Raw genomic sequence first — 15,471 nt, 5'->3', positions numbered from 1 at the left:
TCCAAATCCCAGCAAGCATTGACTTTAACATCATGTACCAATCAGCCTCCGCTGAAGAGAGGTCAATGTGGACCTCCCTGGGAGCCACACAAGTTAACGGCATCTGGTTGCTCCCTGACGGAAGGGCCGTCCTTTCAAAAGCCTGGACTCCAAAAGTAGTGAGGGTGGTTCATCAGCAGACCCACTGGGGAAAGGAAAAACTCATAAACTACATCCAGAGATGCTGGTATGCCCCAGGGGCAGCCGTAGCTGCTGTAACTGCTACAAAAAACTGTATAACATGCCAGACCTTCAACCCTAAACGTGAGCCCAGGCGACCACCGGGGGCCAGACCGTGGGCTTTTGTTCCCTTTGAAAGCCTACAGCTTGATTTCATCGACCTTCCCCCGTGTCAAGGATATAAACATGCACTGATAATCATTGACAAATTCTCTTGTTGGACTGAGGGATTTCCTGCTAAAAGAGCCACTGCCACCGTAGTGGCCAGAGCTCTCTTACAAGATATCATCCCGAGGTTTGGGGTTCCCCGCAGATTAGACAGTGACAGGGGAAGCCATTTCACTGCTCAGGTAGTCCAGCAGGTGGCACAAGCCCTAGGCATAAAGTGGGAACTTCATACACCATATCACCCAGAATCTTCGGGGCAAGTTGAAAGGATGAACCAGGAAATAAAGGTCCAACTGGGCAAAATCTGTAAGACAACCGGACTGAAGTGGGTGAATGCACTACCTCTAGTCCTCCATAATATTAGAAGTGCACCCACGGGACCTCTGAAATTGTCCCCCTTCGAACTTTTATTCGGCAGACCGCCCCCTGTTTATACCACTCAGTTCCCCCTCTCAGAATTGGAAATAGGTGAATCGGAACTAGTGAATTATGTCATTCAACTCCAAAAACAGTTACAACGTCTCCACCAATATGCGGCAATAGAAGGGCAGAACCTGCCAGCTGATGCCCCAGTACATTCATTCCAGCCAGGAGACTGGATTCTAGTAAAGGTATACCAGAAAGTGCCACTGCAACCTTCATGGGAAGGACCATTCCAAGTGCTCCTCGTTTCCCTCACTGCAGTTAAGGTTGGTGAAAAGAACTCTTGGTTACACCATACAAGGTGCAAACTCACCCAACCTCCGGAAGACAACCAGGAAAGTGGGGGAGAGGACTATACTTTTGATAAACCCCCTTCCACCCCAGATTCTTTCATAGACGGCCAGGACCAGAACCAGGACCGGGACCAGGATCGGGACCAGGATCGGGACCAGGATCGGGTCCACCAGACTTCGCCTCCGGACCAGGATCGGGCTCTACAGACCGGACCTGATTCGGAGCCACAGGATCGGGCTCTACAGACCGGACCTGATTCGGAGCCACAGGATCGGGCTCTACAGACCGGACCTGATTCGGAGCCACAGGATCGGGCTCTACAGTCTGGACCGGATCCCGACGCCACCGAGTGGACATCAGAGCTCATACCAGACGGCATCCGACTGCGCTTGAAACGCAATTGATAGCTCAACGCACCCTAGCAGCGCACCCCAGCAACGCACCCTAGCAACGCACCCCAGCGTCGTACCCCAGTTCCTGTTCATCGTACCCCAGTTCCTGTTCATCGTACCCCAATTCCTGTTCATCGTACCCCAGTTCCTGTTCGTCGTACCCCAGTTCCTGTTCATCGTACCCCAGTTCCTGTTCGTCGTACCCCAGTTCCTGTTCATCGTACCCCAGTTCCTGTTCGTCGTACCCCAGTTCCTGTTCATCGTACCCCAGTTCCTGTTCGTCGTACCCCAGTTCCTGTTCGTCGCGCCCCAGATTGACAGCTTTTGACAGCTGTTTGACAGCCCTCCGTGTTTTCGGACTTGCCACTATTGACAGCTTTTGACAGCTGTTTGACAGCCCTCCGTGTTTTCGGACTTGCCACTATTGACAGCTTTTGACAGCTGTTTGACAGCCCTCCGTGTTTTCGGACTTGCCACTATTGACAGCTTCTGACAGCTTCTGACAGCTCTCCGTGTTTTCGGATTTGCCACTATTGACAGCTTTTGACAGCTTCTGACAGCTATTTGACAGTTCCCTGTGTTCGTTTCCAAGACTTGCTGCCCTTTTGACAGCTTGCCTTTGACAGCTTGCCTTTGACAGCTTGCCTTTGACAGCTTGCCTTTGACAGCTTGCCTTTGACAGCTTGCCTTTGACAGCTCCTCCTTAGAAATGAACTCCGTCACGGTACTCTTCCTTTTCCCTTTCTTGGGCAGGCCCCTCGCTTGGACCTCTGAACACTGCCCTGGAATAATGACTGACCACCAATACCTGGACTTTCACCTTTTGGAACAGGGTGGCAAGCAAAATCCGGACCGGATTGGGGATTTTGATTTCTGTCTCCCCGAAAGCAGGACTCTGTTACGCCACTCACTGGTCCCCAAGATGAATGGGACACAGCAGTGGGAACTGTTTGTACGCTCCAAGGACTATAGGAGGCTGGGCTCAGCCTCCGTCATCCTGGATCAAGGGAGGTATCGCCTTACCTGTGTCAATGGCTCATACCTCCTCTTCAGCCATGGAGAGGTATCCAAGAGCCCTAATTGGACTGAAGTGCAGCAAGGTGGGGGCTCCCACACTTTTACTGACACTTCTTCTCTCCCCACGCAAAACCTCATTTTTGGGTTTCAATGTACCCGCCTGGTACCACCGCCTTCCAGACCCCTGATCCAAGGTATCTGCTTGAGACGTTTCTGTTGCTTATGGGACCTGGGTCCCACTGAGGACTGGAGGGGCTCTGATTACCTGGAGGGCTGGTATCACCCCATCCTACCCTCAGACCCACCAGTTTGGGATCACACCGGACCCCTGCGATGTGGAGGAATTGCCAAGACAGCCTCCCTTTTAAACACCACTGATCCCCTCCACCCTGTCGGAACTGCTCCACGTCGCCTGGCTGCAGACACTTCCATCCCTGAGCCAGACTTCCTTTCATCATGGGATCAAAACTCCTTCATCCAACTCCTTGGCAAGGTGGCCAAGGAGACAGAATACCCGAACTGTTGGATTTGTGCCCATGCACCAAGCCACCTCCGGCAAGGACTTCCCCTGGTTCCCTTTGCAGTCACCCTGGAACAGCTCCGCCTAGGAAACGTGGCTTCATGGAACCTCACTGCCTTAAACCTTACCCACCAGTATCTGTATCTCACTGGTCCTACCCACGGACCCCTCTGCCGTGTTTTCTCTGGAGATGGTGCCTCAGTAGGGACTAGTTCCTGCGACACCTCTCTGGAAATCCATGAGAATGGACAAGTGACTGTTCGTACCCAATCAAAGTCACATTTGGTTACTGACCTTCCATCAGCCTGGGCACTGGCAGTAGGTGCCAATCCAGTGGGCCAGACCTCACGCCCCAACATCGCCTTCCTCCACAGCTTCGCCTCTGGCAGACTCGGGACTGACCTAGCCGGACTGTGGTGGATCTGTGCCCACCGTGCCTACCGGTGGGTAAGCCCCCACATGTCTGGCTCCTGCTACCTAGGGTACATTGTCCCAGGAGTACGTGTCACCCAAGACCTGCCTACTGGGAGACTGCGGAATAAGCGGGAGGAGCAGGCCCTCTCTGACCTGTCTGATGTGGCTGCGAATGGAGAGACCTGGGGAAGAGCCCTATTCCCAGCATACGGTGCCGGTTCAAACCACGTTGATATCCTGAGGCTCACCGATGTCCTCCTGAAATTCATGCGAGAAGCTGAGCAAATCACGGATTCGCTGACCACCGAACTCTCACAGGTGAGACAACTTGGAATTCAAAACCGAATTGCTACGGACTTTTTATTATCAGCGGAGGGCGGGACTTGTGCTCTGATTGGCTCCGAGTGTTGCACATACGTGACAGATCAAACCCTGAACATTACAGGACATTTGAACAACATCCATCGTCTGACCTCCACTTTGCACGACATTCAACATGAAGGAATGTCAGACTTTGATCTTTGGAGCTGGTTGCCCAACTTGGGGTGGGCAAAACAACTTTTAAAGGGTATTTTTCTGGTCATCATAGTGATAGTGTTGTGCATGTTAGTGCTTTGTTGTATCTCTCGTTGCTGGACCCCATGCTGTTCTTTGATCCGCTGTCCCTTAAGCCCACCTTCCTCCTCCATGTTTCCCCTCCGGGCTTACTATCATGGCCAGCCCACCTTCCCTGAATACGTCCAGTTAAGACACCTGGGGGAAGGTGAGTACCAAGTCACGGAGGTATAGGTGTGGAGAAAAGGATTTGTGGTTCTACGAACCAGATTACAAATCTTATCTCCAAGTGCGGGACTGATAGGGAAATTTACCCGCCACCACCTTCCCCCCACCATTATGCCTCCCCGGTAGCGAGTGCGGGACTCATGAACTCGCTAAAAGCCCGACGACGAGCGGGCATTCCTTCCCCCCCTTTTCCGGCCATCTCCCTACACTTTGCAAGTCACACAAGCACCACATAAAACCCTCGCGATGAAGGGTTCCCCAATATCCCAATCTGCGTTCCGAAAAGCCCCTGGAAAAGCGCTTCTGTCAAACAGCGCTCCGCTGGTCTCCATTTTCCCAATGAACGGGAAACCCACCAATCAGGAGCATGCATTCAGCTCTGCCTGCAAAATGGAACGTTCAGGTCAGCTACTATGATTCAATCATCACCTTCACGCTTGACTGAACACTAAGTGGGTTTTGACAGGCTCCCTGCTGGGAGAACAATGGAATCGAAACCAAAATGTAACCAGTTGAGGAAACTATTAATTATAACTTGCAACAATGTATCAAATGGACAATTTAGACGCTGGGTGGCCCAATTTTGACAGCTCGAAATATTTATTATTGTAAAAATCCACAACTCCTGAACGCAGTGTCCGATTTGCCTGGTTCGGGTGTCTATTTGCTCCTTGTAAAATAACCTTTCTAACCCCTCGGTCCCCGCCATCCTCCGATCATCGGAAGTATATTATTTCGATACTGCATAATTTTTGGACTCTCCACTCAGTGGCTTTCATAATCCCCTAAGCAGCGAGTCACGTCCGCAGGAGGAGATGCCCCCTCCCGATAATCCAGTCAAGCACCCATCCATCAGCTACCATGGCAGCAGACATCCTCCTAGGAGCTTTCTATTGTCCTAACGCAGAAGAAACCTTCAATGTGTATTGCACCCACCCTAGATCCATTCACCGGTTCCTGCCATCCTCCCTGAAATGCAAAACTTGTTTTTCCCCTATGTAAATTTTACTGTAACCTCCTCTCTCCCCTCCCCATCTCTGACGTTTCTGTGATGTATTTCGCTATGTATTCTGGGCTATCGCGGGAACTTTTAAAAGTCCAGGACACCCTTTGTTCGGGGTTCAGATTTATCTGGAACCTATTGCGCAATAAACTTTGTGCTTTGCTTTGCTCTGTGGCGGCTGGACTCCTTTTGTTCCGCAACGTCTTCAGGTCTTTGCCTGACGATCCAGGTGGACGGGTAACTTTGTCCTCAGGGTCTCCGTTTTCCGTGACAGCTGGCACCTCAGGCTCTGTTAAAAATTAGTTGCCACCTAGGGTTTTAAGCAATCTTATGTGAAGATAAGATCCACTGAAGTAAATGAAACTCCTACATGTGGATTGGATCTTAATTCTATATTAAATTTTATTAGTGGTCCAGGCTATATTATGACCTCAGTGGATATCACAGCCATAAATCTGGAGAAATTTAAAGGTAAAGGGACCCCTGACCATTAGGTCCAGTCGCGGACGACTCTGGGGTTGTGGCGCTCATCTCACTTTATTGGCTTAGGGAGTCAGCATACAGCTTTCGGATCATGTGGCCAGCATGACTAAGCTGCTTCTGGTGAACCAGAGCAGTGCACGGAAACGTCGTTTACCTTCCTGCCAGAGCGGTACCTATTTACTTGCACTTTGACGTGCTTTGGAACTGCTAGGTGGGCAGGAGCTGGGACCAAGCAACGGGATCTCACCCTGTCGCGGGGATTCGAACCGCCGACCTTCTGATTGGCAAGCCCTAGGCTCTGTGGTTTAACCCACAGTGCCACCCGCGCCGCGTCCCATATTTAGGCATGCTTAATTCCTATTGACATAAATGCTGCTTACAGAATTAGCTAAATCTCATTATTCTGATATTACTGTTGGCAATTTTGTCTGCTGGTATCAGTAAAAGGCACAAAAAGGTTATATTCCTGAGTTGACAAATAATTGATAAAAAGAATAATTGATTAAAAGGCTCGGGGTGACCCAGGTCATTCATCCCTGTAAATGACTATGTGCCTCCTAAGTCCACATGCGGAGGACTGAGAATATTTTATGCAGTGCTTTTTTTCTGGGGGGACGCAGGGGTACCCATACCCCTAAACATTTTGTGAATCTTTGTACTTTTGTCCATTTACTGTATTTATGTTTCCCAATTTGAACTATAAAATGGTGATTTTCTTGAGCCAAAATGAGAGTACCCCTAAACATTTTTAATGAAAAAAGCACTGCTTTTATGTACTAAAAAGCAAATTCAATTCTACAAGTGCAGAGCATCATCACCATCCATGAATAAGTAGGCTCAGGGAACCAAGCAAAAAATCAATTTGATTATTATTTTTAATTAAAACCCTCGTTTTGCGTTATCAGTTGTCAGCATACGTCGAGAATAATAGCAGCGGCGTACATTTTCCGTCCCCTAGCAACACTCAAGTTAAAAACGCCTACTCCGCAACTCCTTTGGCGACTACAAGTCCCAGAAGGCACTGCGCGGTCGAACGACCTACCTCATTCTTCCTTTGTACTATACTCTGAGGTGGTTTTTGGTTGTTGGTTTTTTTTTTTGCCTGTTCTCGCGATATTTGGGTTTTCTTCCTTCCCCCACCCCCACCATCGCCCGGCCTAGGCGGATTCTGCCCGTCCCTCTACCTGGCTATGGCCGACCCCAAGTATGCGGACCTGCCCGGCATTGTGAGTGTGCGGGAAGGGAGCGGGGTGGGGTGGGGGGCGAGAAAGGTTCCGGGGCAGGGCAGAGGAGGGGAGGAGAAGAAGACGGGTGGGGCCGCCTCGCTTCGCTTTGTTTCATGGGGTTGTTGGGGCGGCGGCATCTTGGAGACGGGGTGGGGGTGGGGGTCTACACTGCAGGGAACAAGGGAAGAAACTGCCGGGGGCGGGAGGATCCTGGATCCTGAATGGGAGCTTAAATGGGGCTAGGGCTTGATTCTATGACCCTGACAACATCAAAAAACGCGTGATATAATAAATAATAATAATAATAATATGTATGTGTATATTTGTATCTTCATTCGAAGATTCCCAGGGTGGTTCACAGTAGTGTTCCAGAGGATGTGCAGAGTGCCTTTCTCTTCAGCCGCGAGAGGTTGTGACAAATCTCATAGGAAGCTGCCTTAAAAACACACACACACACACACACACACACACACCACCCTTCATCCGAGGATCACAGGGCAGTTTACAAAATAAAAACAAACAAATAAATACAGTGCTGAGTCAGGCGGTTGGTCCATCTAGTACAGTAGTGCCTACACTGACTGGCAGTGGCTGTCCAGGATTTCAGACAGGGATATGAACAGGCAAAGCAGGTGCTCTATTGATGAGCCGTGGTGAGATGCCTCGCCCAAGTTAGGCATCATCACTCCATAAGCACCTCCATTCGCTTTCCCCACTTCCATTGGGATGTGAATTTCCTTGTGGATTTTATCCACAGCCAAGGAGCTTCCCAAGGTTGGTGGTCTCCACACCATCATTTGAGGGAAATGGGTACATTCACCCCTGCCCCAATTTCTGTAAGCTTGCAACCTGACTGTTAGCATTTGGGCATCATTTTGCCTTGCAGTGTGACCCGCATAGGAGCACTGGCCACATTCAATAAAGGGTTAGTAGGTGGTGGGCCTGTGATTAATTGTTGAACTGCTTCTTGCTGATGCCCGAACAGTTGTGTTTTTATTCAGTTAGGGATGTTGTACCCTGGGAATTTAGGAAATTATTCATGATAGTTTTGTGTTTTGGCTTCTGGGTATTTTCAAGCAAATTGTTCTTTTCCCAAACATTCTATGGAGTTTGTTTGGTAGAGCAGCTCAGTTGTTCAGGAAGGACAGTGTCATGACTTGAGGTCCCATGTAAAGAGCAACATATCCTATCTATACATGCCCCATCCATTTTCTTCTACTTTATATCTGTGGGGAACCTTTTTTAACCTGAGAGCCACATTCTTTGTGGGGAACATTTCAGGGGTTAGGTTTATAAGTGCTCACCCCTGGAGTTAAATGTGAGCTAATCAGGTTCCTTAGTGGTAAGTTCAGTAGTAGTAGTAGTAGTAGTAGTCAAGTATCCTATAACGAGAACTTTACCACGTCTACCATTCTTCCCTAGCAAGGAATCAACCCCTTCAGTGTTAAGTTTCAAGAAGTTCTCAAAGTTTAGACAGGCTCAACCAGCTTCTCAAATGAGCTGAGTGTTCATCCTAGCATGTTCTCCAGCAATCCTCAAAAGATGTGTCCACAGTGAAAGGATTCCCTTAAGATAGAAGTTTTGAAATCTACGGTTTTAGGCCATAGATGTTCTTTTAAGTTAAGGGCTGGTGGGCTAGTACCAATGTTTGTGACTTTTGTGGATTTATATGTAATGTTGTAAAGTTAGTCACAGCTTGGTGTGTTTACTCAACCCATTCAAACTAATCCTAACCTGGTAGCATCTTGTTTACTTCTGCTCTCCGATTGTCTGGATGATGAAGAAGTGTGCATGCACACGAAATCTCATACCAAGAACAAACTTAGTTGGTCTCTACTGGAAGGAATTTTTTTATTTTTTATTTTGTTTTGGATGATGAGAGTTTATTCATTCCTGCTTTGAGGGCATATCATTGCTGTAGAACACTTTTGGGTCTGTTCTGACCTTCTGTCTCTTTGTCTCTAGCCTTACTGGATTATCTTTGTGTTTTCCAGGCCAGGAACGAGCCTGATGTTTATGAAACAAGTGATCTCCCAGAAGATGATCAAGCGGAGTTTGATGCGGTAAGATCATGTGAAACTTATTCATGTCTTCAGTAGTGTTCTGGATGTGTTACGTGGGTGTGCCAAGCCCTCAAACCATCTCCAAATGTTTCTTTTGACCATGCTGCTGTAGATTTGACTGGGTGAAAGGGTGTATGGGGTGGGTATGTGATAGAATTTGGTAGCTTAAATATTTTTTAAAAAGGATCCGGATATCTAAATCATTTTTAAGGTTAAAAAAGGTGGAAAGCATTCATAATGAATTTTGTGAACGTCTGTCCACCCCAGTCTCAATAATTTCCCCCTAATCGGATTCTACCAAATATTTCTAAACTATGGATATCTAAGGAGGGCTCGTGCTGTTCCTTAATAACATTCCTTTAAATTGAGATTAGATGTTTAAAGTATTAGTAGAAAAGTTGAAGTTTTGAAAGCTTTTGAACTTGTTCTTATTCCTGCTTGCTAGGAAAGAGCTGTGTTTGCCTTTGAGAAAAGACATGAAATTGGATGCCTTTATCTTCAGAGTGCAAAGCCCTCCTGAAGTAATCTTGAAGGTTTTGGTAAAAAAAAACCTGTGCTGGAGGCATTCATTGATTTTTAATAGCAGCTCTTTTATGGGACCCTTGCTGAAATGAATATAGGATATTAACAACTGTATGCTATGGTGACAGCCCTGGTCCAGGAAAATGGATTTCAGGAGATACAGAAGAATACATCAGTTGCTTGAAAGACAGTGATAGATTAATTGTGCTGCCTTTGTTCATATATCAACATCAGTTTGGTATCTGAAATTAGAAATGGCAAACTAACCTTAAATCCTGACAGTCTAGTTCTAGACTTTTGTACCCAACAATGTTGCCAGGAGTGAGGTTTGGTATTGCAAGTGGAATAAGCTAGACTGTTTTCACATGTATATATATGGGGGGGGGGGAGGAAATCTGTTTGCATGTTCATGGCTGGAAAATATTTTGGATTTCAGGAGCAAACACCAAATGTTTAGGAACCAGGGCTCCAGGGTGCATTTGATTTAAAGCACGATTTAAATCATGATTTAAATCACTAGTCAGTAAGGCTTGATTTAATTCACAGTTTTCTACATAAAGTCTAATTCTTGCTGGTATAACTTTAATATGCAAGTAGATGAAGATTTTTAGAATAACAACTTTTCATATTAGTTTTTTTATCCCCAATTTAATAGGTTAATCATTCATATTTGGACAACTTTTCTGTTGTACTTAGGAAGGAGAAAAATAATCATTACCTTAATAATAGCAATTTACCGGTAAATAGATTTATTAGATCCATTCCACTCCAAACAATCAGAAAAATATTGTTTCTATTCTATTCACTGAACTTCTTGAAACTTAACACTGAAGGGGTTAATTCTGTATTCATAGGTTTGTAGAACAATAGGATTAAGGTCTTTTTTCAACTCTATTCATGTTATAACATTTTTGCTGTGAAGAAGAGGCATGTGATCTCTGCTGAGTCAAATTCAGTTTTGAGAACTGCAAAAGTAAACCAAGCATCTGTGATAATATCTTGTAGGCAGAGAAACTGCCCAATAATTTTACAAAAACCTCTGGAAGAGCATAAATGACATTGTGAATGGATTAATGGAATTTATTTACCAAAAAATTAAACATATACAGCCTTATTCTACATCATTAAAAAACTAATCTTTATTTCATGATTGAATAACCTTTGGATGGTAATATATTTTCCTCAAAAAGCATTTTATTTTAAAAAAATCCGATTTAAATAAAAAAATCCGATTTGTTTTTGGATTTTTTTTTTAAATCATTGATTTTTATCCACCCTGCAGGGCTCTGTCCAGAGCTGAGAAAATAGGCACAAGTATGTCATTCCAAAGAAACAGTGATAGTCATCAACTTGGATGACTTTAAATGAGGATCTAGAGTAAGTCCCATTGAGCTCAGTAGGATATATTCCTGAGTAATAATAATAATATTTATTATTTGTACCCTGCCCATGTGGCTGGATTTCCCCAGCCACTCTGGGTGGCTTCCAACAGAAATCAAATACAAAAATATCACACATTAAAAACTTCCCTAAAAAGGGCTGCCTTCAGGTTTTTTCTGAATGTCAGGTAGTTGTTTATCTCTCTGACCCCTGATGGGAGGGCGCCACTACTGAGAAGGCCCTCTGCCTGGTTCCCTGTAGCTTTGCTTCTCGCAGTGAGGGAACCACCAGAAGGCCCTTGGCGCTGGATCTCAGTGTCCGGGCTGAATGATGGGGGTGGAGACACTCCTTCAGGTATACAGGACCGAGGCCGTTTAGGGCTTTAAAGGTCAGCACCAACACTTTGAATTGTGCTCGGAAATGCACTGGGAGCCAATGTAGATCTCTCAGGACTGGTGTTATGTGGTCCCGGCGGCCACTCCCAGTCACCAATCTAGCTGCCGCATTCTGGATTAATTGCAGTTTCCAGGTCACCTTCAAAGGTAGCCCCATATAGAGCGCATTGCAGTAGTCCAAGCGGGAGATAACCAGAGCATGCACCACTCTGGTGAGACAGTCCGCGGGCAAGTAGGGTCTCAGCCTGCGTACCAGATGGAGCTGGTAGACAGCTGCCCTGGACACAGAATTAACCTGCGCCTCCATGGACAGCTGTGAGTCCAAAATGACTCCCAGGCTGCGCACCTGGTCCTTCAGGGGCACAGTTACCCCATTCAGGAGTAGACATGTGTAGAGTTGTGCTGTGAGTGTTCCTTGAACAGTAGTTCTCTTGTGATGCGTACATCTCTTGGTGCTTCTTCCATTGGTAACAATTCTGTTTTAACACCAATCTCTGATGAAATCTGAAACCTATAATGAAAAACGTGTTTCCAGCATTTCTTACAGTTAACCAGCAATAGCATCAGACTGTTCTGCCATGCCTATACATTATGTCCTCCCCCATTTGTGTAGGCTTTAATTTCATTTACAGTATTTGCTGTAATTTTCTCAGAATGTGAGATGTCCAGGTGCTGTATTGGCTAGAACAATAGGTGGGTGCTTCTCTTTGTTTACTCTCCTGGATCCATCTTTGCTCAGTCCAGATGAGCAGTGAACAGCACCTATGTTACATTGTGGTCTTTAGTAGAATTTCTACCAAGATCTGAATCCATCATAGTTTAGCTACACTGTTTGCATAAGGATGGGCAAAAAAGTGTGTTTTATGGGTGAGGCTGTTTGTCCTCAGTTTTAAACACAATTGGATTGTTGCAACTGTAGTTGTATGGAGTGGCTTGTTTGGCTACAGATAACATGAAGCAGCATGAAATTTGGTTGTTCTGAGAAAAGCCTGAGGGGGAAAAAACCTCAGCTTTCATTTTTACAAAAGGGGTGTTTTGTGCAGGGGTAGGGGGAAGCTTCTGGATTTCATAGCTAAGAAGAAGGCAATATCTGAACAGCGCCCTTTGAAAACTGGTGTGTCCTTCCAGCTGTTTTGGGGTAGTGCTGTAGCGTCAGATTCACAATTCTGGGTGTTTCACCAGGGTACAAAGTGGTGTGTGTGTGTGTGTTTGCTGCGGAGAAGCAGTAGGTGGTGTGCAGGTGCTTAAACTTTCACTTGCTGCCACTTTCCTTCTTCAACAAGTAATTCTGCTCTAAGCTTTCCATAGTAAAGAAAATGCTTCCCTCTCTCCTAAATTAGCATTGAATCACAACAGACTGGATTTGTCACAATTAACTAGCTGGGCTGACTGACTGATCTTCATTATTTGGTCTGAATTTGGCAAGGGTTAGTGCGGCAGTGGCATCTCCATGCTGGTATGTTCCAGGTCTTGTCTTCCGTTCCTTTATTTGCGATAGGACAGAATAAAGATTCAAAATCTTGTGTTGGCTTACCACTCTTAAGAGAGCATAACAAAAATAAAGTTGAGAAAAATGGCCCATAAAAAAATAAAATTACTTTTAACAATGAAGTGTAGTGAGTTAGAGTGTTGGACTAGAGGTAAGGGACTTGACTCAGCCAGGAAGCTTGCTGGGTGACTTTGGACCAGTTTCTCTCTTTTAGGCTAATCTATCTCAGAAAGATAGTATCTGAAGAAGTGTGCATGCACACGAAAGCTCATACCAAGAACAAACTCAGTTGGTCTCTAAGGTGCTACTGGAAAGAATTTTTGTTTGTTTGTTTCGACTATCTCAGAAAGTGAAGATGAAATAGGATACTCCCATGTGTAACTGCTCCTTAGTTCCTTGGACAGGGGTGGGGGAAAGTTTTTGGCCTGGTGGGTCAAGACTTTTTCTCCCCCAACCTGTGAACCAACTTTGACATGCATGGTGCATGGTCGCCATCATCAGTCAACCGCCATGACCTTTAGGGGTGGAGGAGGGGTCAGGTGTGCCAACACAGGTAGGGAGAGGGCTATTGTGCTCATGTTCTGCTTGCAGGCTTCCCACAAGCATCTGCATGGCTCCCGTGAGAACAGGATGCTGGACTAGACGGGCCAAGTGTCCATATTCCTTCTGTGAATCCTGGATTTTAGTACTTTTTCTGCTGTAATGATTTTCAGCCATTTCAAGTAGTAGCTCTCAAGCTGTTTGAGGTCTGAGACCATTTCCATGAAAGCAATACATAGACACACTAGTATGACTTTCCTTGGATGTGCATTAGAATGGGGAAGAATAGTTATCCAGTAACTTAATTCTTATTTGAAATCTAAATATTATAATTATAGCTTCTGGGTCCCTTGTCCTGATCATGTGAACTTTGGAAATCACTCCCATTGATTTCAGGGTCACTTAGATCCATATAATAATGCTCAGAATTGCAGTTCACAGCCATCTGATTTAAAATGAGTGATGGACACCCATCTTTTGGCTTGAGTTCGTATTGAACATAATGCAAAAACAGCTCCCATGCAGCTGTGGCTGTACATGAAGGAACCAGGAGAAAGCAGCCCAAGTGTCCGAACTTGGACTTAGCCTCATGCTTAAGAAACCGCTGCCCAGATTCTTGGAAGGGCACTTAAAGTGTCTGCTTAGAATTAAGGGACTGGATTGGCCTATTCCTAGTTTTGTGTAGCCTTTTGAGTATGTGGTAGTTTCTTGCAGTGTGTGCACATGTTGTCTCTCAGACCTTAGCAGTCCAGTCATATACCTCCACTATCATGGGAAGAGGGTGGCTTCTGACACATCACTTGAAATGACCCCCCCCCCCAAAGTGTTTACACTAATGTGTGCAAAGCAGGCTCCTAGAAAAGGCAGTGGATGGACAAGAATGGCTTGGCATACTCCAGAAATCAACATATGCAGGTTATTTAAACATGTCTCTCAGTGCAGTTGCATCCCCCAGTGGTTGTGGGCATCCTTCCAAGTAGTGTATCACTATTTTGAATGCGGTTGGCCACATCTGCAGTAAAGTCATCTTGCCATTTGGGGCCCCCCTCTTATTAAGAACATGTGCCATACTGGAGGCAATGGAATACAGACAACTCCCCATTCATGCGTGTTCAATATGTGTGCAACTATGTATCATGCCGGACCCAGAAGTGACCTGAAAACATCACAAAAAGGGGCGGGGAAGCATTCGAACGGGGTCTTTGCAAGGTTTCTCAATGGTGTTTCAAATATAACGATTTCATTTAAATGTGTGGTACTTTGGAACGTAACTCCTGCACAAATTGGGAGTTGCCTGTACTCCTAATTCTTACACCCTAACCTTTTTAGGGTGAATTATGGTGCTGGAGGAGACTCTTGAGAGTCCCATGGACTGCAAGAAGATCAAACCTATTCATTCTTAAGGAAATCAGGCCTGAGTGCTCACTGGAATGACAGATCCTGAAGCTGAGGCTCCAGTACTTTGGCCACCTCATGAGAAGAGAAGACTCCCTGGAAAAGACCCTGATGTTAGGAAAGATGGAGGGCACAAGGAGAAGGGGACGACAGAGGACGACGAGATGGTTGGACAGTGTTCTTAAAGCTACCAGCATGAGTCTGACCAAACTGTGGGAGGCAGTGGAAGACAGGAGTGCTTGGTGTGCTCTGGTCCATGGAGTCACAAAGAGTCGGACACGACTAAACAACTAAACAACAACAAACCTTTTTAGAGGAAAGGTGATTTTTAAAAAAGGCTGGAAAATGATACGTTGCATTTTCTTTCTAGGGAAATGCTGCGGATGCAGGCTAAAAATGCAAAGCGCAATGAGTTTGAGACAGAATTTTTCTTTGCCAGCCTTTGTCTTCCATATGGCTTTTCAGAAGAGGGACCATAGTTCAATGGTAGCACTGCAAGATGGTCTCAGGTTCTGTTCCTGCAGGGCCAATTAAAGGAATTCTGGTACTAGCCCTGAGTAAGACTCTTCTTTTCCTGACACCCTGGAGAGCCTTCCCCACCTGGTGCCCTCCAGATGCTTTGGACTACAACTCCCATGATTGCTGACCATGCTGGCTAGGACTTGTACTCGAAAGCATCTAGAGGGCACCAGAAAGGGAAAGGTTGCAGTAGGCAACACTAGACCAAATGAACTTGGGTCATTGG

At 46.0% G+C, this 15,471-nt stretch overlaps 1 protein-coding gene across 3 annotated transcripts in view; it reads left to right on the top strand.

Annotated features, from left to right (window-relative positions):
• Positions 1 to 6,796: 6,796 nt before the first annotated feature.
• DCTN2 (dynactin subunit 2) overlaps positions 6,797 to 15,471 on the top strand; it is a 44,032-nt gene continuing 35,357 nt past the window's right edge. For all 3 annotated transcript variants that reach the window (XM_033137616.1, XM_033137607.1, XM_033137601.1), the window contains exons 1-2: positions 6,797 to 6,942; positions 8,937 to 9,005. In XM_033137616.1, coding sequence (XP_032993507.1) covers positions 6,907 to 6,942; positions 8,937 to 9,005 — 105 coding nt within the window. In that variant the 5' untranslated portion in view covers positions 6,797 to 6,906. The remainder of the gene's footprint in view (positions 6,943 to 8,936; positions 9,006 to 15,471) is intronic.

Source organism: Lacerta agilis, chromosome 2 (assembly GCF_009819535.1).
Source record: "Lacerta agilis isolate rLacAgi1 chromosome 2, rLacAgi1.pri, whole genome shotgun sequence".
Classification (NCBI taxonomy): Eukaryota; Metazoa; Chordata; class Lepidosauria; order Squamata; family Lacertidae; genus Lacerta; species Lacerta agilis.
This window is presented reverse-complemented; position numbering and strand designations above follow the sequence as displayed.